Raw genomic sequence first — 23,319 nt, 5'->3', positions numbered from 1 at the left:
ACCTCCCTGAACATCCCCTTTTTTTCCTTTACAGTGCACAGCTTGTACTGTGAAGCCACATTTCACCTCTTCAGTCCTGTCTTTCCCTCGGACTTGTTTTCCAAGCAGTTCACGTTGTTTTCTGCATATAGCATTTCGTTCAGCTTATTTAAAAAAAAAAACCTCCACAGATGGTCATGCTAATGAAATAAATGAATATTGCGATTCGCATATACGTCTTGTCCTCAGAACCAGCCTCCTCCATCCATGAAAGTGAGACTTTTATAAACTCTCCTCATTAACCTTATCACATTCTGTAACTTGATAAAAGCCTTCCTAATGATACCTACACTGATACCCACATTTGGCTCTAATGAAGTTTGAAAGTGTAGCTCAGGGTATCGTGGCTGTTCATTAGTGTTGCCTTTAAAAAGGCGAGTGGTGAACGCTGTCCTCGTGTGCCACAACGTGTCAGCTTCAGCCAATAAATATCACCCTGTTCCGACAAATTGCTGTTAGAAGATGGCAGGAATACGGGCTTTGAAAGGTATTTGGATACACAAAAGGAGAGCCTTGTTGCTTTTCTGAATGTTTATGAGCGAGTGATTGCTGTTATGAATCATTAATGTGGAAATGGAATACAGCAGCGTAGCTGTAGCGGTGTCTGTTTATATGCACGAGTTTCCATCTTGTTACAGACTGATCTGCCATTATGCCTATTAGCTTGAAGACCTTGTTTAATCCCTCCTGAAATGCTCCCCAGATACATATTTGTTTGTGCTGCTTACTGGCTGGAGATGGCTTCTCTGTGTTGTTAAAGGCTGTGGGTGTGATGTTACATGTTTAAAGGTGCTTTTGTGTGTTGTGTGCTTGCAAGTGTGAACAAGTGTTGGAGATGAATTTTGTGTGTATGTGCGTTATGTGTGTTCTGAGGAAGTTGGGGCATGTGGAGACTCTCATTAATGCAGAAGTTGTGTGCTGATTTCTGTTTTCCAGGAGAGCTGTTAGGGATTAGTGAACCCAGGGAGGGGGATGTGCAACTGAATTATAAAACAGGTAATGCTTTTCTGCTCAAGATGTGATTTCAATTTACCATTCCAGGAGGGAGGAACCTAGTCAAACACTTTTAAAGTGCTTTAATGTTTCTGGAGATTGTAGCCTTCAGATGCACTGACCCTGCAGACATGCCTGCGTATATATGTTACCCTACTGCTGCTGCATTCTAAAAACCTGTGTTTATATATGCCAGACCTTCGGGAACCTCTGGGTTACCAGCATGTGTACACATCTTTTGGCTCCTCGCAAATAGTTTTCATATATCACTGTGTTTCATGCTCTTCATATGCATTTACACTGCATTCGAACCAAGCTGTATGCGTTACTGCAGATATGGCACGGATACGTTCCGTAAAATAGCTGATCAATAGTTTGAAAACTAATATGGGCAAAATTTATGCAGGCAACATTTATCCCACTAAAGACCAAATAAGAGTGTCCTTCCTCTCCATCGGACAGCATAATGAAAACTCTTCCCAACTCAATAAACTTGGAAATGTATGCAATAAACCTATAATAACCATCTCCATATAAACACCAGATCTGAAAAAAGGCAAAGAAAAAGAAAGGGAAAAAATCCAATATGACCAGTGTAAATGAGTTCCATACAAATATTACAAGGATATTAAAATCTATTTCTATTGCATTTTGGAACACACACAAACACACACATACAAAAACATGCAGGGGAAAAAAAAAGATGAGGAGGCTGTGCAAGACTAAAAGCACTGAAGGCAAGTTTGGAACAGAAAACTCTCAGCTGTCCATTTAATGAGACAGTAGCTTGCCAATCTATCATTGGTCGACCTTCGATAAATCAAATCTTGAATAACCCATTAAACAGTGATTGCAGGTTTGTTTGTGTTTTTCCTTAAAGGAGAAGGGCGAGGTATCGGAGAGGTTGATCAATGCTGAATGTGAGTTTGCTACACAGGCTGGTTTGATCCATTAGTGAGTGGCAGCTGCGATCCACGCACTCTGGCCACTCTGCTCTGCTTTAATTGAAATTGGAAACTGAGCATGGGCCGTAATAACACTCCATCCAGCTCCCTTTCTGCAATCCGCCGCTTTTCCCCCTTCCTTGTCACACTTAAAACGTGACGGTCTCCCGTGGACTGTTGGAGCCGATAATGGAGTGGCCATTCCATTTAACTCTTGAGTTCTCCTGCAACATCAATAACCTCTGATGGTGTGTCCATTCACTCGTAGAGATCTCCTCGCTGCTGTGGAGAAGGATGGTCACAAACACACATAAGCGTGCACACTTAGTCTGCAGACAGGGAAACAAAGTGATGTAACTCAATGTTTGTGCAGGGACAGGGTTGAAAATTTTGCATGTGAGAACAAAACATACCCATATGCAAACATAACCTGTCCCTTTACAAACTTAAGTGGAACTTCAGGAAGACTTGTCAGTTAAAACCATGAGAATGTTCATATACATCAGTGATTCAGCTGGATACTTTTTTTAGCAAGTGTCTTGGGTGTTTTGAACCCATTAACATTAGTAGCAAATTGGGCCCTACTTCATTATTTACCCCATAAGGAGACAGGCATCTGAGTAAGCGCTCAAATGACACTGGAGCCTCACTCACCAAACAAATGCCCCCTGTGGTGAATTTGCATTATTTGACTTTAAGCCGGCCCAAATGGGGTTCTGCTGTGTGGAGTTCCCTCCATTTCTGAGCCTGCGGCGCGGCCCTGAATGGCACACCTGTCTCCTGACATATCCTTTTGAAATAATAAGTGAGCGGTAATTGCCAGTGAGAGGGGCATTTCATACATCACTTTCTAACCTTGGAAGTGACACAAACTTTAGAAGGCCTACATTTATGCCTAGCCAAATGCATTTTTAAAGTCGACTAAAAAGTGTTTTGGGCATCATTGTTCAACCGGCGTAAAAAAACAAAAAAAGTGACAGTGCTAATGGTTACATTCTTTACAGAAATCATGAAGTGGCAGATAAGATTGTCTTCCTTTCTCTCAACGTCTGAAAGGATGTGGGTTATGGAATAGATGGATTTATTCCCTTTATTCAAATGCTAATGCAGTCTGCAGGAAAAGAAGGAAAAAACGAATTGAATTCGCATTTATATACATATGAGAAAACGCATTCATTAGTGAGGGTTATTGACAGTATTTGGCTTTTAGTGGTATCAGTGGGGAATGTAGCAGCAGCCTTGTAGGCCTTCCCAAATGGAGGCCTGTAGCAAACACATTCTCTCGGCCAACTGTAGGGAACATTTTTCAGAAGGGGTGAGGGTTGATTGGCTAGATGCAAGGTCACCCTCCTCCGTCTAACAAGCGACTGATTTGTTCCCCTGATCATCTTCCTTCTGAAACTCTCCAGGGCTTTACTACTCTCCCCTGCATAACAAGGGTTAGGAGTGATGGGTGGATTCCTTTCCTCTCTCCTTTCCTCTGTTTGCCTGGCTTTCTCTCTCTTTCTTTCTATCTGAGACAGGGATGACAGCTCACCTTCCAAAACTGTATTCTCACCATGCTAGCAACCGAGGGCCTGAGTGTTGGAACAAGTTGCCTCCTGTAATAACTCAGAAAAAAACACTGTCAGGTTTTTTTCCTGCTCATCTCAAAAATAAGCAGTAATGAATTTAATTAGAAATCTGTTGCATATCTCTGTGATACATTTCTTTTAATTAACCCCATGTGAATAAATTAAAAATAATAGGGGGGTGAAAAGTGTGTGTGTGTGTGTGTGTATGTGTTGGGGGGGGGTAAAATATGTGCACATACTCTCACTCACACACACAGACACACACACACACACACACACACACTAACACTAATGAAGTTATCCGTTAATTGGGATTGCGTCTGTGAGCCAAAGCCTTAGCGAGCAAACGGGGCACCAGGAGCTAACAATGTGCTCAGTAAGCCTCTCAGACTGAAGTGAGACAGAAAGAAAGAGAGAAAAAATAGAGGAAAAAAGAGGGGGAGAGAGAGAGAGAAAGAAAGAGCCTTGGGTCTTAGTGCTGACTTCAAGTGTAAGAAATGTGCCTCTGACGTGATGGAAATGACCGGCAGGGCCTGGAGAAAAGCAGCCTCCTGTTTCCAGGCCCTGCTCTGCCCAGACTCCCCACACTGCTGCTCTTGAAGCTGGGCCAGTGTTATTGCAGGCCTAATGCGGCTGCCTCATTTGGGCCGGATCAGGAGTAATTATGCTGGGGGGGAAAGTGGCTGCCGACCGCAGGGGTCAGGACACTTGTAACATGTGAAAAGAGCAATTATTCCAGGAGACAAAACCCTCCCTTATCCCGGGCAGTGCCAGGGTCACTGCGAGGGAGCGGAGCAGCTCCGTTTCACTGGGGCTTATTAGCGGCAACAGGCTGCGAAAGTTTGCGAAAGTGCATTGTGTTAATGAAGACCCCCCCACACCTTTTCTCCTGCACAGACTGCGCCAATTCTGCTTTCTCTTTTGCTCCCTCTTCTCTCTGTCTTTCTCTCTCTCTTACCATGGGTGCAAATTATGTCATAATCACAGCATGCAAAGCTAGGCAGTCGCTCGCATGGAGCATGGGCTTCATACACATACAATAAAATCCTGCCAAAGAAACCTGCCTTAGGCCACTGAACGTGGTCTTGTAAATGCTTCTCTACCAAGAGGTGAAACGTTATGAACTCTCTCCTCCTTTGCCTATGAGAGACAGATGAGCATGCATCTCCTACCACAGTGGCAAACTTAGAGAACACGACACAAACAATCAATACGACGCCAGACTAGTCAAGTCCAGGCTTATCGTCTCAAATCCAATTCTTTATTCATTTGTCTGCAGTACAGCTGGCATATTCCACCTGACATTATTACCAGATGTCTTGTGTTTTGTCTTTGGCAGCAGAGCAGAATGAGTGTCTACAGGCTCAATTACGGTAATGATGTGAGCTGATTGAAAGGGGCTGATTCCCGCAGACAATGGCAGGACATCTGCCTGAGCTTTCCATTAACCTCTACAGCAGCCGGCTGGCCGGCCTACTGACAAATTTGAGCCCGGATTGCCATGGACACTGCGTTTACGATGGGAACGCAACACTGGTTCTTAGCCACAGAGGAAATTCACATTAGCGAGTGGGAGCTTTAATGTAAAATCTTGATGTTTATTCACCACTAGATTTATTTGCCATGTCTCATACATGGCTTTTTTACAAACAGAGCACATTTCCTCAGGCCGCAAGTGTTTCAGATACAGTCAGACTTTAATTTTGACGATTCAACTCATTAAAAGTGTTTTTATGATGTACATTATACTGTTTGGTATAACAAAGTGGCAGGTCTCTCCCTCATTCTCTGCTGCTCGTACTTGTATTTGTGGAAGTGCTTCTGCTCGGTGCATACATTCCTGATATTATAACCATGGCTTGTCATACATGAAGAACCTTGCAAGAAGCTTTGCGCCAGATGACTGCTTGTAATCCCTCATACATCTGTACTGCTCGCCTCCAGACACTGGGGCCCTCCAAATTGGTCGTTCTTAGAGGATGTCAGGTCATTTGGACTTTTTTTTTTTTTTTTTTGAGGATGCTGTAGACTTTATATAAAGACTGGCAGTTAACACAGTCAGACATAAATAGATCAGTTGATGTAAAGTTTGCAAGCAATTAAGGTGGACAAATTTGTTATTATTAACGAGTTCAGTTCAAACTTTCAATTAAGAGTTCAATGACAAGATGACACATTCAAAGTCTTCAGAGTGTTAAGTATATGATGGCCAGCAGAAAGGTCTGCTCAGCCCAGCCATAGTGTCCCTTATCAGCCCAGTTTCTGTGCCATGAACCTACCAAGGCCTCATCACATTGAAGCGTCAATCCACCTAATTGATCGAATCTATTTAATTATAGCCGGTGACCCCAAAAGGAGCAAGGACTGCAGCTTCATTCATTTGTGCTGTGCACTCATTTGAAAGATTAGCCCACAACATCACGTAGTGTGAGGGAAGGAAAAAAGGAGGGGGACTGGAAAGCAAATCATCTTCTCTTGCTGTGTTTTTTTTTCCCCAAAGATACATTGGTCTGCTGTGAAGATGTGATAATTGCGCCGTAATGCTTTAAAACGATTGCTCGAGTGCGCTGAAACTGTTCTCTCTTTTTTTTCCTCCTCTCTAAACCTTAAATACATCAAAAGGGTACCATGTTGATTTGATTTTTTGATAGCTGCAAAAATGGAACTTGAAATGGGGGCCTACATAGAAATCGGATCCTATCTCTATAATGGAAAGTACATGGTCTGACAGTTTCAAATGCAAAAAAAAAAACCTAACTGTACATATTCGCAAGAGATAAGGTCTTTAAAGAGGAAGAGGGGTGGAAAGGATGAGGATGGCAGACTGTGCACCAAGTATTAATGGCAAATGTTTTTTTTCTCTTCTTCTTTCTCTCTCTTTTTTTGTGTTCGAGAGATGTTTGGCAAGGCGAAAGCTCTCGCTTAAAGGGAAAAAAAAAAGAAATGCATCTCCTGGTAGAATATGAATCATGGGCCGGATAGCAGGATATGCTTTTTCGCGACACGGAATGACACAGGAAGGTCAGCAGCACTTGTATCTGTTAAATGGATTGGATTAAGTGGGAGCTGCCTCTTCAGCTAGCGTCTCCTTTAATAATGTTGCTTTTTTGTTCTTGGCGAGGTGGAGAAGGCTGGGTAGTGGAGGTGCTGTTGGACAACTAGCGTTTTCACGTGCTACAAAGTGTGCTGTGACAGGTGCACTCTTCTGCGAGGAGCTCCAGAAACAAAATGCTGTCTCTCGGTATCAGAGAAACAACACTATGTTGCCTTTTATATAATGATTTCTTCTGTCACCGTTTGTAGTTTTAGAATGTGCTGAAAATATATGGCTGTTTTTTTTTTTTGTTGTTGTTTCCAAAGCTGTATTTCCACAAGTTGTTTTGGAAGACAAACGTCAGGTTTCAAAGAGCCGCAGCAGCGAGATGATTAGCTGCATGGGAATCCGGCTCACCCCACGTTGACTTTGCAGGTTCTGAAAGCTCCATGCGCAAGCAGCTGAACGACAGAAGAGAGAGAGAGAGAGTGCAAGACTTGAATCTAGGTTAGGCAAGAGACACATCAGCGAGGCTTAGTATTCGTCTTGTTCCCCACAAACCTGAATTTGTCCAGGTAATTAAAGAGCAGGAGCGCTCCAAGGTTACTTTTCCCAGGAATGCTGTGTCTATTCAGAAAGGGTTAAGCTCTCTATAGCTAACTTTGTGTAAAACACAAACGCATTGTTAAAGGGTGAGTGGATAGTATGTGCAGGAGGGTTGGGGTGGGGGGAGGGGGGCATAAACCAATTACGCATGGTTCTCCTGAGGTGGAGGGGGGGGGGACGACCTTTGTGTATAATTAGTTCTCTTATTTAAAGCAAAGATTTTGAATAGAATAACTAATTAGCTGTCATAAAAGGCAAATTAAAGATTTTTGTGCCATCCTTGGGGGAATTGAAAGGAGCCTGATTCCCTAGCTCACTCGCTTACACACACACACATGCACACAGTTTTTTTCTTCTTTCTCACAGGCTGGCTCTCTCTTCCCTCATTAAGACTGTTTTTAGTTCTGTAGAAGGCTGACAGGAGAGCACTGTTGGCGTACCTGCAGAGCGCTCATCTAACAAGCCATGAAATGCAGGTAGAAAGAGACCGCCCTCAGCTAGCGTGGCTTCAATTTGAAGGCTTTTTAGCTTCATTTATACCGAACATTGGTATTTATAGTGAGTTTTGTGATCCTAATGCAGCGGCTTCAAGTGGCCCATTTTGGTGGAGGTAGGGGCCCAGGGTGGGGGGGTGGGGGGGTGAGGGGGGGGGGGGTGGAGGTATGGAAGCTGGAGAGGAAGACACAGAACTAATTGATGGCTCCCATCAGCAGCGCTGGACCAATTAGCTTCTCCTTTCCCCTCTTATGATAAAGGAACAGGATGGCTGAATACCAGCTCACATTCACATTCAAGCCATAAATTTAACTAACAAGGCCTTTCCACCCCCCCCTTCTCTTTCTTCCCCCTTCGTTTTTACAGGGGGCGATGCTAATTATATTACATTCATAGCCCCGCTGATGTGTGGATAGTTCAGAGTTACCAAACAAATCTGGATCCAATAAAAACTCGGCAATTGCGCATGTTCAAAGTGAGGGTAGGAAAAAGAGAACGAAAGATCGAACGAGAGAATGTGAACGAGAAGGAGTTGAGTGTGTTTGTGAGTAAAATCTGCTTTGATATTCAGAAGAACAAAGTACAGCGTGTGATGGTGCTTTGAGGTATTTTACGCTTCTGGTAAAGAGGTGAAAAGAGAGAGAGGAAGAGAGAGGAAGAGGGACAGAGAGAGGGAGAAGGAGAGAGAGAAAGAGAGAGAGATACCCACAGAAGAACTGCTGGGGAAACTATTGGGTAATGGAGTGCATGCCTACTGGCACACATTTGTTGATCATGTACAGTAGTGCCATTATAGTACATTAAAGGCAGAGAATGGCATAGCAGCCACTGCCTGTGAACCCAGCCATCCATACAGGCACTCAGCTGTCACTGCCTCTGATACATCAATGAACTGATAATGCATTATTCAAATATTACAAAACCCCGCATTAGATCATCAACAGTGGGGAAAAAAGACCCTGTGTAAAGTCAGTTAAACATGACATATTTCTTTGTCCACATACATTTCATATAAATTAGGATGTGGCTGTGTTTTATTTTTCCCCCTCGTCATCTCTACAGTGCTATTTAACTGCCTAATAGCTGATGTTTAAATCAAAAGCATAGTGTCCCCAGATGGGCCCGGGCCTGTTAATGGCCTGATGGTCAGAGGGCCAGTGACAGGGCTTTGGGCCGGGGCAGGGTGCTGCTTTTTCAGTCGGGTGGGGAGGGAAGGGAAGGGAGGGAGAAGCGAGTGGGGCTTTTTGAAAGGAATGTGTTTTGAAAGCAGTGAGAGAGAGTGGCCAGCTTTGCCACGCATTCTATTAGCCAGATCAATAGCTCAGTGTGGGAGAGAGTGTCTTAAGAGCTGTTGTCTGTGCTTTCAGCCGGACCGGACCTGTTAGCACTGGCAGAGGGGTGCCGGGTGCCGCTGTTGGCCCGAGGGCGGCTTTTAGTCGCCACTCAAATGTCATGCGGCAGATAGACTATTAGCGTTTAGTGCAGTTATTAAATGGACTTTATTTGTTCTTTAGATGGCTAAAAGGCGCTCTTCAGGGCCGGAGTAGGGGGGCAGGCACGTGACAACATGGCAATTTAGCAGGTTTGGTTTACTCTGCTGGACGCAACATAGAGGCAAGCACAGATAGCTGTAGAAGGAGTAAAGTGAGTGTCTGTGAGTGTGTGTGTGTGTGTGTGTGTGTGTGTGTGTGTGTGTGTGTGTATGTGTGTGCAGTCAAGCACTTAGGCCCTGACGTATCTCACTTGGGGCTGAATGCAACCGTCTTGTGGTCAACAGCGCTTTAAAAGGTTAATGTTAATCCATACCAAACACAGCCCACAAGGAGCTTTTAGCATGGCCGGCAGCTCACTCACTGCAGAAGCTATTAAAATAGCCTGGTGACTAACCTAACACGCCACACAAATGCCTCAGTGAGCCATTGAAATGGAGATTGTTCTAAAGTGTCCCAACATGGGGGCTGCATTTGAACTGCATGTGTGTGTGTGTATGTTTTGTGCTGGAGTTAACATCTGTTCTCTGCAAGAGGGGACAGCGAAGGGTGAATGTAGTCCAAAGTGACCCGTGTGCGTATCTGAGTGTGCGCGCAAGGGCCCTAATGCATATGAAACAGGAGTGGTCGCGGCCTCAGCATCAGGCCCGGAGCTCTGAAGGCACCCGCACCTCCTTATCAAAAAAAAGGAAAAAGTACAGAACATGAAAAGTCACCAGCATTACCTGGGCAGTAAATCATGCAGTTTGCTCCGTTTTGTTTCCTTATCGCTACAGGTGTGCCGATGCTCTCCGTCCAGCCCAAAGGGAAACAGAAGGGATGCGCCGGCTGCAACCGCAAGATTAAAGACCGCTACTTGCTCAAGGCGCTGGACAAATACTGGCACGAGGACTGCCTGAAATGCGCGTGCTGTGACTGCCGCCTGGGGGAGGTGGGCTCCACCCTCTACACCAAAGCCAATCTCATCCTCTGTCGCAGGGACTACCTGAGGTAAGAGAGTGTTTTGGACACACTGAGGGGAAAAAAGAGAGAAAAAAACAGAAAGGGCTTGTTACACCTCAGGCTGCGTGACATTCAGAAAAATACATAGCTCGTCTGACAAGCTAAACACTCACCAGATTTTTTATCCAGGTCGTCTTGCTCCTTTCCTCTCTCCTCTTGTGTTATCGTCTAGTCCGCTCCATTTGGACTGAGGAAGCTGCTCTGTCTCTGAGGCTATGGTGGAGGATCAAGCGTTCTGCTCCTTTTCGAGTGCAGTGTACTGACTCCTGTAGGAGTCGTGCCAAATAAGCTACGATTCATGAAAGTGAGCAAAGACGGCTGCAGGTGGTGTCACATAGAGATTGTTTAGGTTTAGCTAGTTAACGTTGTGCATGTTTACATGAATATGATGCCGTGCTCTCTTACTTGAGGTCAGAAAAGTGGGCTCAGTGAGAAAGACAAATGTTTGCACATTTCAATAGAATAAATTTCTCAGTATGTAGTAAAACTAGAGAAAAACCTTGTGGCGGTTAACAAAGCGGTCCTAATATTTTTAAAAAGGCAAAAACTTTTTTAAATGATTATTTACTGAGGTTAAAGTTTAGGCTAAGAGCATTAAATATATAGATACAAATGTGCGCGGGCCCATATCATGGAAAACTTTATTTTTCTCGGTTTTATGAAACAAAATAGTTGTATGTAAACAGTGTTTACAAGTTTCACTCCTCAGTCCACTCAGTTTTCATGCATATGGAAAAACAACCTTTTTTTAAATTCACCATTTTTTTATATAATTAAAAACCAACACATTCACATATATCTGTCTATTCAGCTAACAGCAGTTTAGTCCTGTCTATTCATGCTGAAGTGGTTTCAGACTGCTTTTGGAAAGAGGCACAATACAGGGCAGTCAGGTAAACCAGAGGTTTACATATGTCTTAAGGGCACAGTAACAAAAACAGCCTGTTTAAAGGATAAAGAGATGTTGAAAAATGTATTGTGTTTAGCTTTATAGGAGAAGGAAAAAACTTTTTTTTAGTAACAAGATCTAACAAGTGAAGTAAATTTGTCAGGAAACTTTCACACATTTTTAAAAAAATATGTAAATATATAAAAAATAAATGCATATTCGATGTGCATAGAGCCCACATCTTGACAAAGTATAAAAACAAATGTGTGTGTGTGTGTGTGTGTGTGTGTGTGTGTGTGTGTGGGTCTGTGTGCACACACAGTAAGCTCACCCCAGGCAGCATGGTGTCAAACCTCTGGGTTTTAGACTGTGCTTTGCCTCCTGCTTCCGAGCCATCTGCTTGCTAAATTAAACATGATTATTTCCTGGGTGTTAAGGCGTAGTCCCCAGGGGTCTCCCAACCAGATCCAGCCATTTATCCCCCAAGCTGCTGCTCCCGGGGGAGCCCACTGCCGGGGCCCTATCCTGCATGCTGGGGCCTTAGCTTGGGTGAGGTTGCTGGATGCCCCCTCTCTGCTATCACTATCCATCACTCCCCACTCCCCTTTTAATGCTGTTAAGATGCAGTGAAAGGAGACCTGACCCAGACCCTCAGAAGGGCTAGCTGGGGCAGATGAGGTAATGATTAGTGCAAAGCAGAAAGATTAAAGATACAGTGCCTTGTATGACACAATTAAACACCCTGCACTTTAGGAGATTAATGGGGAGATGTAGAGAGGAAGTGGTTAGCTTGGACACTGTACAACTCATTATAATGCCAGCATAGCGAGAATAACATGGATGACAGGATCGTTCCAAAAGCCACACTGAACCCAGTATGAATTAATTAAAATTTTAAAAATTAACAAAATGTTTTCAAGTAATAAACAACTACCAGATCAATTAAATTTTTACACATTCACAAATACCACATGCCACAAAACCAACTACAAAAAGAACACTTTAAAAAGTTTAGAATTTATCATGGGAAGAAAGAATTATTGAGGCTGGAGTGCGATTTTGATGTGATATTCTGTTGTGCGTGTCGTCAGATGGTAGAAGTTCATTCTTTACTGGAAGTAACTTGTTTAATAAACACAGTAATCAAGGAGTGGCTGCAGTGTTCAGCACGAGCACTGTTACAAAACACTTTTCTCCAATAACAAAGCTGTTTACTCGGTTGATCAAAGCCTGATGAGTATGAAGGTTGGTCAGTGGGACTGAGTGATAATCTCCAGCCTGCCTAACCATATCGGTCCTTCAGGGGTTTAACTGGTATAAATGAAAAATACTGTTCTTTGGTGCTGAAACATGCTTGTTTACTCTAAATGCAATGTACATAAGGTACATTAAGGTTTCATTATGACCACTTGATTCATAGACCTAGTAGTAGCCAGCTGAGGTTTTTCTTCTGGTTTTGTCATAAATGTTATACCAGTATTCCACATAAAAGCGAAGATAGATAACGTTGATATGACCCATGCTACTGTCAGTCCTTTACCTGTGTGCCTGAGTCAGGTGTGTTTCAGTCACATTTTAAATGAAATTATAAATGCAGCAGGTCCTCAACCACCTCCTGCTGTATATAGGCATAAAGGAATGGTTGGCCTTTTGGGGTTAGTCTTAGCCTAACATGAACACCAGAGTGATTCTGTTTCTTGAAGCTGCCTGAGCCATTCAGCTGCTAATGCAATGGTCAGGGCTTTATGTGATAAACAATCCATGGACAATCCATTACTCATTGCATAAATAACTGTAATACTTTTGTCTGGCGAGTTTTTGGGTTGTACGTCTGAGACAAGTGGCTTAAGAAATTCAGCAAAGCTGGCTTCTTGTTCAAATTTCCCGTTCCACCTTAAGTGGTGCAGCAGATGCAAGAATGTAACTGCTGCTTTATTTAAGGTGGGATGGAGAATTTAACAGAGGAGGTACTATGTGGTGGGTCATTCTGAGCACTGCAGAAATAAAAACTTGGTGGTGGGGTTAGTGTGTGTTGTGCTGGTCTGAGTGGATCAGACACAGCAGTGCTGCTGGAGCTTTTAAACATCTTCGTGTCGCTGCTGGACTGAGAATAGTCCACCAACCAAAAATACCCAGCCACGTCCTGTGACCACAGATGAAGGACTAGAGAATGACCCACACAAACTGTGCAGCAGCAGATGAACTATTGTCTCTGACTTTACATCTACAAGGTGGACCGACAAGGTAGGAGTATCTTATAGAGTGGACAGTGAGCACTGCTGTGTCTGATCCACTCAGAACAGCACAACACACACTAACACACCACCGCCACATCAATGTTACTAGTTACTACAGGGTAAAAGGGGGCTAACAAAGTATCAGAGAAACAGATGGACTACAGTCTGTAACTGTAGAACTACAATCAGAATGGTCAGAATGTTATACCTGATCGGTGTGTATATATATATATATATATATATACACACAGTATTTATAAATAAATTTTGTGAGTCTGCTCCTTACAGAGTTTTATTCCATTATTCAGAAGATGCAAACATTCTATTTTGCCGTTTATTCCATTGCATATCCTCAGATGTCCAAAATTCAGTTTTGTCAAAGACGTACTAGGACACTGTTGATCAGCTATCTTGTTTGTTGCTATGTCAGCAACAGAGACAATAAAAATTGGTTTTGATGGTTCAAAACCAAGCATGTGAAAAATCGTGGTTGGTGTGTGTTGGTTTGTGTTGGTCATCCTCTAATCCTTCATCAGTGGTCACAGGACTCTGTTGAAGGTGTTTTTGGTTGGTAGACTATTCCCAGTCCAGCAGTGAGAAAAAAATAAATAAATGCATTGACATAAGGATAAATAGCACAAATAAAGTTGCAAAAAAATAAAAAAAGATTTAAAAGGTTTAAATGCTTTGCAGTTTAACTGTTTAGAAAGTGAACTGAGAGAAAGATAAGGGAAGAAACCAGGTTAAAAAGAAGAGAAAGTGGAAAAAAAGGAAAGAACGGTGAAGAGAAGTGAGAAGTAGAGAGAGAATGAGATGGGCCCTGTGTGTGAGTCCTGATGGTCTAATGAAATCTAGCCCACTCATCTGCTCAGCCTGAGACAAATGTGTGCCACTTAATGGCTGGCCATGCTGGAGATGAATTCCATTATGGAACAAATTAAAAACTTTGCCACTCGGCGCTGGAAAAGAGGCAGGTTTGGAATTCAAGGTTTAAAAAGTAGGTGAGGAAGACTCCATGCAGGCGGCCCCCTCAACACACACACACACATACACACACCCCTTACCTGCATGTACACTGAGAGAGAGAATCTGTCTGCTCACCTTCTGTAATGAAGTTGAATCCTTACTCAGAATTAGCCTCCCATACAGAAAGGCAGTTCATTAAAGACAGGCGGGTGGATCAAACACACTTTCTTTATTTTCAGATGGGATTTTTTGGAGCCCTGCCATGCGCACATTAATTATGAGCACAGCTCTGTCTGCATTTGTCCTTCAGGAGCACTGTAGAGCCATAATGAACGCTTTCCCTTCCCATCTCACACACACACTCACACACTCCCCACCACCAAGCGAACCACACTGATGCCAGCCTCCATCTACAGCACAACTTGCAACTTTGCCACTCCGTTTGACATTCACTTCGCTCAGGCAGGAAATGCTGGTTGTGTTAAACGAATGTGCAGCAGTTGTTCATTAGCATGCAGCACAATGGAATAATTAACCGATTCATTCTATAGCTGCAGCGGAGTATCTGGTGACTTCACCAAAGCAATGTGATAAAGCTCCCCTGGGTTTTGCTGCCTGAGACCCTTTCAGCTCTTAACCATCACAACTATAAACAGGAACATATCAGTCATATGCTAATCAAAGAGGGGTGTTTTTAATTGAAGTTTAAAGGTATTTTTTCAGGACAATAAAATACTGGCCCTTATCCAAATGAGGTATCATTAAAGGGCAGAAACCTCTCTTTCACAAGAGAAAGAAGATTTGGGAAATATTTGAGAGAATGTGAAGGATTGAGCTTATCAAGCACTTCTGATCACAGGCCTGTGAGCAATAAAATTGAATCATTTCGTATAAGGGCTGTTTTAATTTTTCCCCATGTAAAGTGAATTGTTCTAAAATCTGATTGGCCTTCAGATTCAAAGTTGTTGTAAAATGCTCAGTATGCAGCCGTATGACCACGTACATCAGTTAAATTCTGCATTAATATGCAAAGTCATCGGGCTGTTCATGGAATAATCATTGACCATTATCTATTATCTATCTTGGCAAGCATAGATTGACTACATTGCTCAGGAGAAGAATTGTTTATTGTGATTATTAGTCATAAATTATTTGCTGAACATTTGCTGTTCTGCCATCACTTCTAGCATATTGCTTTGGTGTATTTGTGTTTGGAATTAACTCGCTTTGAGGATAAACCCACTGCGTCTGATCACACAATTCCTCTTTTCCTCTATTGTTTACGTTTACAGAACCTGAGCAGTTCTACACCTACAGTAGTCGATGTAAAAGCATGAGCAGAAAACATGAAAACCTGGAACGCAATCGCAATGAAACATTAAAGGGCCAAGGGGCTGATACCAACTTCAGAGGAGTTTGAAGCTCCTCAAAAATCTCAGTTCAAACAGCTCATGAGCAACACCTGACTCCAAAGAGCCTGTGAAAATCACACCAACACTGATTAGCAGGACAATGAGCGAAGGCCTTCAGCTTTAATAGCAGGGGGTTTAACTGAACACAAACAAGATTAGTCCGAATCTATTTTCCTCCCACCCCTCACTGTGAGAGGATTCTTCTTCTTTGAGTGGATTCTGCATGCAAATCAGATCTCGTAGGCCTTTATTTTCATTGGCTAGGCTTTACTACCACTTGTTGGCTATGTAAGAGTCTATAAATTCTACATTAATCATTATCTTTTAAAACAGACATTTAGTTTTGCCTCTGAATAAACAAGTGCTAAATAAGGCCACGGTAATGAGAGACACATTGTTTAGTTAGCTCACAGCAAGCGTGGTGAAATACGGTGAGCTTAAAAAATGTTTGACCCCATAAAATGTCCTTCAGCGCAATGACATAAAATGGCCTCACTGATAAAATGGTCGGTTTCACTTTATCTTAAATTATACTGCCTCAAATTTCAAGCCATTGTATTTCACAGTTGCAGATGACCTTCCAAATGAGTGTCTATAACCCACTAATCCACTTAAATTAACCACTACAGTCTTGAGTGTGGACGCCACTGAGCCATAAAACCACAATTACAAATGCTGTTTCTTTTCTGACTGCAGTTATCTGTCAATTCATATGCGTTTTAAGGTGTCTTGCTTATTGACATCTAGATCTGAACACTGAATTTCACACAAGAACACAACTTTTCTACCTACTTTGCCCCTATTTGTAACTAAAAAGCATTACTTTTATTGAGATGATTAAGCCAGTTGCAAACATAGTCAAAGTCTTATGTTTAGCTGCTTGGTTTGGCAGTAAGGCCTCCATTGCATGAGCTCGTCCTTTCCCCAACAGAGCTTTCTACAAAGGCACCTTAATCTGGTCTGCTGCTATCTCTCTGGCTTCTTTAGAATTATGCACAGTCCTGTCTTTATGTCCCTGTGGAAGCAGACACAGTAAGCACAACACCTCGACTACAGTAGCACAGCAGTGCACAGTGCTATTCTGTCTAGTATTAAAGCAAAAGCAATAGATGTCCCAAAGCAGATTTAAAGAAATCCAGGTCCAGAACCAGTGACAGTGACAGGAAAATTTCCTAAAACCATGAGGAAGAAGTTGTGACGTCAAAGTTTATTTATACAGCGCTTTCTACAAAAGGTATCATCCCAAAGCAGCTTTACAGAAAAACCTGGGTCCGAGCCCCCATGAGCATCGCCAGTGGCATCAGTGACATGAAAAAACTCCCTAAGAGCAAGAGGAAAAAACCTTGAGAGGAACTACGACTCAAAAGGGGAACCCATCCTCCTCTGCACCACACCGGACAGTAAACAGTGTTAGTGTAAAATATTAGAATACAAAATAGGGAAAAACAGGTGCAGCAGTTGAGAGGAAGCACTGAGAGAAACCAAGTCTCAGAATTATTGATGGCACCTATTCAGTTGTATTGATTCCAACTGAAAATGCTGGATCAAATATCAGAGGCAAAAAAGAAACCAATTCTTCTGTAACATGTCTGGCCCGAAATACTAATAATTGCTTGTAGAGCAACAAAATGAAAACTGAAATAGGTCAGGTGATAACGGTAGCCACATGTGAAGATAAGAACTGTGATTAGCTACATAATTACTATACTAGAAATTAAATTAATTTGTTTTTCAAAGTTTTTACACATATGCATGGTTTTACACATATGCCAGGTAACTGATGGATGGTTTTACATCATTGTAAAGTGCTACATTTTAAAACCCCTTATTTTAAAGCATAGTAGTTTTCAAAGAAAAGAAAGTATCAGTATCAAAAAAGAAAAATGCCACTAGTGTCATCTTCACTCAAAAGGGGAACACCATCCTCCACCGAGCATCACTGGACAGCAGCTTTATATTTCTTATAGCAGCCATGCTGTGTTGTACTTCAGTGTCACACCTTTTCATTGTGAAGAGAGAAATTGTGCAATACAACTTTTGTGTGGAGGAAAACACAAACAGTGCTTTGTGCTTTCAAGGCTCAGAAATAAGATTTGGATACTGGCTGTACCAAAGCGAGGCTATAACTCCAAACTGACAAGGGCAAGTACGGAACAAGGATAAAACATTTTAGATTCTGGGCTGAATCCATGATTGTGTCCCTTACAAAGGAGACCGAACTAAACCGAACCAGAAATGTGAACAAAGCACAGCGACGCACCAGCAGCAATAAATTTCACAGCTTCGCAAAGATCGCGCTTATAAACGACGCTTTGTGACATGGTACCTCATTGGAACTGCATGGCCACCTCGGAGTGTCAGAGGCCTACACAAACACACTTTACTGGAACGGTAACCCAGTCCAACAAAGCCGCTTTTTAACACCTCGCCTATCTCTTCTAACAGCATGCTCTCTCGCTCACTCACTGACTCTCCCTCTCCTACTGTAAAGGCCGCGCTCCGCTGGGGCTTGCCGCTCTAATTAAAAGCAGGGTCTACTGGATAGATGCTGTCTGTGACAAGGGGACTGGGGGGGGAGAAGGCGAGCAGCAGAGAGAAACTAATATGGGAGTGCCGGAGCAACTTTCGTTCTGCTTTTCCCCCTCTCCGCATCCGAGCCCGCAACTTTGGCGGGGTGTTTAACATACCGTCAACTTTCGTCCACCCGTTTCCTACACCCACCACTACCGTTTCCTTCTTTTTTGCATTGCATCGTAGCATTGGCGGAATATGTAAGTCTATCTGTGATTCTGGATCTCCAAATTAAACACGGGGAGAGGGGCTTGGAAAATGGAAATGTAAATCTGGCAGAGTGGAGGCACGCTGGAAGAGAGAGAGAGATCTGCCTTCTGTTCTGTTTGTGACCTTGATCGTTTCTGCCTCCCATCTAATAAGCTTAAACAAACAGCAGAGAAATTTGAGTTGTCTCTTTCTGTGCACCATCGAACATCTAGTTACTGTTCCAAGGTTACGTTCGCCACCCCCCCAAATCCCCCCAACCCCCCCACCCCAACATGACCCTGCTTCCCCATTTTTGAGCAAGTGAACGGCAATGTGGGAGAGAAAAACACAGATGGAGGCCGTGTTTCCTGCAGCAGGAATCTTTTGAACTTTGACTATATTATAGAATTTAGCCTCTTGTATAAAATCCGGCTGGCTTTGGTCGGAGCAAATTCTCCTTCGTTGTTCTGGATTTAAGGACAGGGTTGGGGTGGGGAAAGGGGGGCTTTAAACAGTTCAGTTGCTTGCCTCAGACCTGTTTTCATTGCTTTTGCAATGTGCTAGGCGCAAAAAAGTCTTTGAAGAAGGGGATTAAAACCATGTGATCGTTTTAATTAGATCATTAGCCAGGAATTAACATCTAGGTTTGCACCCTCATTAACAAAAAAATAGCAAGCGTGTGCCAAGTCAGATTTGGGGGATTGCATGAGATGTTTGGAGATTTTTACAAACATCTCATGCACCTTTCGCACTTTGTTTGGTCCTTTCCTCGTCCGTCTTGGAGTGACTGCTCTGTTACATCAGTGCAAAAGGAAGGCGGAAGTGTAAATCTACTCTGTGTTCTCTCTCTCTGTCTCTTTCCTACAGGCTCTTTGGTACGACGGGGAACTGTGCAGCCTGCAGTAAACTGATCCCTGCCTTTGAAATGGTGATGAGGGCAAGAGATAATGTTTACCATTTGGACTGTTTTGCCTGTCAGCTTTGTAACCAGAGGTAAGCAGTGAAAGAGATCACTCCTACGTTTGTGAGATTGCCTTTCTTACAAATCTATAGGCACTAGAGAAAAAGCTATTAGCTCAAACAGAAGCCCCCCACATTCAGACACACACATGCAGACACGTGCATACCCACGTACAATACATCCTAATCACTTGTCGCTTTCACACTGCTTTTATAGATCTTCATCATTCTCAGTCATGGCCTAATTGATTGCTCTATCATTACCTAAATCAGCAATTCTGTATTAATTACTTTTTTGACCATGCGTGATGTATGTTTTTGGTCCTGTCTGTGACCAGAGGTAGGATTATCTGCTTGAGAGGAGCAAAATTAGCTAGCGCATCCAAGGTGATGCTCTTGCCAGACCAATACCAATACCAAGCCTGATCAAACCACGGGCGCCTTATAGAAGGCGGGCAGCCCGAAAGCCCCCTGACGCAAAACGCATCCAGGCTGAGCACCTTACAGCTATGAACCTCAGCAGAATGAAGGTTTTTGAGGATCATCCCTTCGAACATTCCTGTGGTGCACAGGAGTGTGACCGTGCTTTAGATGCTGCAGACTGTGACCTCCTACTAAACACTTCCTTTATAGGGTTATTCCTGAAGCCCTGGACACAGGCACACAGCGGACGCAGCATGCTAAACATAACAAGCCAGTGACTGAGCTTTAACATGTCTTCAAATCTTGAGGAGGCTGACTAATTTCAGATGATCCTATCCTTGCTGAACCCACAAATGCCTCTTTTGTAGGAACCTTTAGGACAAGCTTTACAGAACATTGGCAAAAAAACATTCAACATAATGAATGTAGGTTTTATAGCATATCTAATCAAACCTAAGCAGGTTTGACAAGGAATTTGCCACTATACTATCGTTAGCCTGATTACAAGAAACTCCATCCAGTCAATCCCAACAGTGTGACCCTTCATACCAATAGTAAAGAAAAATAAAAATATAGATCTTAATATGTCTGTACTTTGTTGCAGGGAACAGGATCAGATGGAACCACAATGGAGATTTTGCTTTAGTCTCCTACTGCTCAGATATTTCACCTGAGCAAATGACCCCAGTAATCTCCTAAAGAGTTTTAGTTTTCTTTTGTCTAATGTTATTTCTCCTAAGGAATTCTTCAGAGCCATAAAAGAGCATCTTTTGAGCAATAAAAATTTCCTCAGTACCCATGAAGAATGGCATTTAGTTAATAACAAAATTACTGTATTTAAGTACTGTATTATTTAATTAGGCTGAAGTGAATTTTTCAAAAACATCTCCAAACTCACCATGATAACAAAAGAATGCACCTGGGGGCGGAACATGGACAGGTCGATTCACAGCCTTTTGCATGGTGCCTACTTTCACCTGACTTTCAGGTCTCAGACCTGTGCCAGTCCACAGCACATGATAGAATTTAACGCAGCACTTAAAGCACAAGTTAGAGAACTTGACTCGGGAGCCACCCGCGAGATAAACACAGAGCCACCCTTTGGGTAAAGCACCTGGTGTGAGAGAGCATTTGCTGACGGCAGCGCCCTAGCTCCGGGGCGTCAGGCTGGCACGCCGAGCTCGGCTCCCTCCTGCCACGCCGTGCCACACTCCTGGTGCCTCTGCCAGCCCAGCACATTAGTGTGTCACTGATTGATAAGCGCCAATGCCACAGGCCTGGCTCTTATCACGAACCCCTGCCACTGTCTGTTCAGCCTTCACATGCTTTCATATGCAAACACGTCAATGGGAAAAATGCAGTCCACGCATGGAAGGTTTTAGCTTTTTAATTGCCAGAAAATTTGGAGGCAAAAAAAAAAAAAAGTTTAGAGGGATGTTTTATGTGTTGGCACAGAAACACGCTTTGGAAAAAATAAACGCACCCAGTGGCATGGTTTCCTTGGAAACTGGCGTGGTGCTTTCGCCAGTCAAAGAGAGGAAATGGTGGCATTACTTTCATTGGGTGCCAGTCCTGTCGTTGCCACTTTTTGTTTTGAAAATGCTGTTTTTTTTTTTGTTTTTCTGCTTTCATTTGAAGCTGCACCTTCATGCCCACATCACAGGAGGACTTTAAATCGACCGCTGAAACAATAGCATTCCTGATGCAAGCAGCCCTGCAGAGCCAGACAGTTCACAGCTAAGGCAGAATGTGTCCCGCGCAGTGAGTCAGGAGTGAATAGGAACTGCTAGTGCCTGTAGAAAAAGCCACATTGCTCAGTGAGCCCTGCGAGAGTGGCTTCGCAAGAACTCTCTGCATAAAAATGTCAGAAGCAATCGTAAAGTGGTAAATGGTGTGTTCTTGCCGTGTTTGGTTAACTACTGTGCTGGTTTTTTTGTGCTGGCTTGCAGGTTTTGCGTGGGCGACAAGTTTTTCCTAAAGAACAACATGATTCTGTGTCAGATGGACTATGAGGAGGGCCAGCTCAACGGGAGCTTTGAGACGCAGGTTCAATAGCCGGTCCCAGCGGAGGCAGCAGCAGCCCTCAACCCACACACACGCACTACCACACACTCCAACGCGCACACGCACACACACACACATGCGCATTTACACTCATGCATACGTACGATGGATGTTCTGCTGCGACCAGAGAGAGGAGCATCAGTCTGCTTGCCTGCAATACTTTTTACAGTAAAAGCCCTGTTGGTCCCTAAGGACTCTGTTGTAAATGTACTACTTTTTGGCCCCTCCCACCCCCCCCAACACTGAGCAGTTACAAGTTTCAATGTACAGTTGTGCCTGCTTTAGCTGAGCACTGTATTGCCTGTATGTTTTTTGTGATGTTTGTTTGAAGTTTACTATTATTTTTAATTTTCTTTTATTTCTTTTATCTCTCTCCTCCCTTTTGGGTGGTACTACGGCTCCATGGAGGGTACTGTACAGTCTGTTTTTTCTGTATATATAAACTGGAACATTTATTTTATGAAATTGTAATGCAATTTTATTACTAGTGTGAATTAAAAACAAAAGATTCTTAAATGTTAATACTTGAATTTGTTTTGGTTTTCTGCTCCCAGAGCCGAAGGTTTACTCTAAGAGCCTGGGCCATGTGTCCACATTTGTGATTACGGATCTCTCTTAAAAATGCCAAATAAAGCTGTGAAAGACAGGGTTTTTAAAACAAAAACAGAATAAAGAAGCAGATTTTGAGTGTGGACGGGGGAAGGCATGCTTTGAGATTAATTAAATAAGGTTTTATTTGGAATAAAGTAATGACTTCAAATCTCCAACTGTTGTTGTGGTAATAAGAGCAGCAGGTGCCGCGAATGAAACACAGTCTGGGCTTTCAGATGAGGCCGGAGCGCTGCTTTTGGTGAGTCACACATCATTCTAATTGCCATCTGATTATGAGCGTGATTTGGCTCGGAAATAAGCATGCCTCCGCATTAGAGATTTGATTCGAATCAAATCTCTGTATGCTTGAGTTTATTTAAGCTGCTGATGAATTTGCGACCACCATCTGCCTTTATGCAGCCAATAAGAATATAACTAGCATGTCAAGAATTGATAAATGACTGCTGGCAACATCATGATGAAGGACTAACGTCAAACAAAAGATGGGCTTTTTTACGTTTGAACACAGTCACACAGTCATTTTATTTATCTAAACACACTCCTCTTTTACGGGCCCCTTTAAAAGCTGCTTTGACTGTTCTGGGGGTAAAATGTTTCAAAGGACATGAAGTTCCACTTCTGGCACAAGCGCAATGGCTTGAAATAACCACTCTGTTTCAAAGTTCTGCTTGTGGAATAAAAAGCATTTCCATATGGGAATTAAAAGAGTTAAACCTGTCTCTTCCAAAGCTGTGCCGTCTGAATAGCTTTCATGTACAAAGGAAGTGCAATTAAAGGATTGCGACTGAGGTGACACAATCTTTTGTCACATTACTTTTG

At 43.0% G+C, this 23,319-nt stretch overlaps 1 protein-coding gene across 1 annotated transcript in view; it reads left to right on the top strand.

The window, feature by feature from the left end:
• Positions 1–22,620, top strand: part of lmo1 (LIM domain only 1) — a 28,030-nt gene extending 5,410 nt beyond the window's left edge. The window contains exons 2-4 of the mRNA XM_017700645.2: positions 9,952–10,165; positions 19,309–19,434; positions 21,774–22,620. Of these exons, the coding sequence (XP_017556134.1) occupies positions 9,952–10,165; positions 19,309–19,434; positions 21,774–21,879 (446 nt within the window). The 3' untranslated portion in view covers positions 21,880–22,620. The remainder of the gene's footprint in view (positions 1–9,951; positions 10,166–19,308; positions 19,435–21,773) is intronic.
• Positions 22,621–23,319: the final 699 nt, after the last annotated feature.

Source organism: Pygocentrus nattereri, chromosome 15, assembly GCF_015220715.1.
Source record: "Pygocentrus nattereri isolate fPygNat1 chromosome 15, fPygNat1.pri, whole genome shotgun sequence".
Taxonomy (NCBI): Eukaryota; Metazoa; Chordata; class Actinopteri; order Characiformes; family Serrasalmidae; genus Pygocentrus; species Pygocentrus nattereri.
This window is presented reverse-complemented; position numbering and strand designations above follow the sequence as displayed.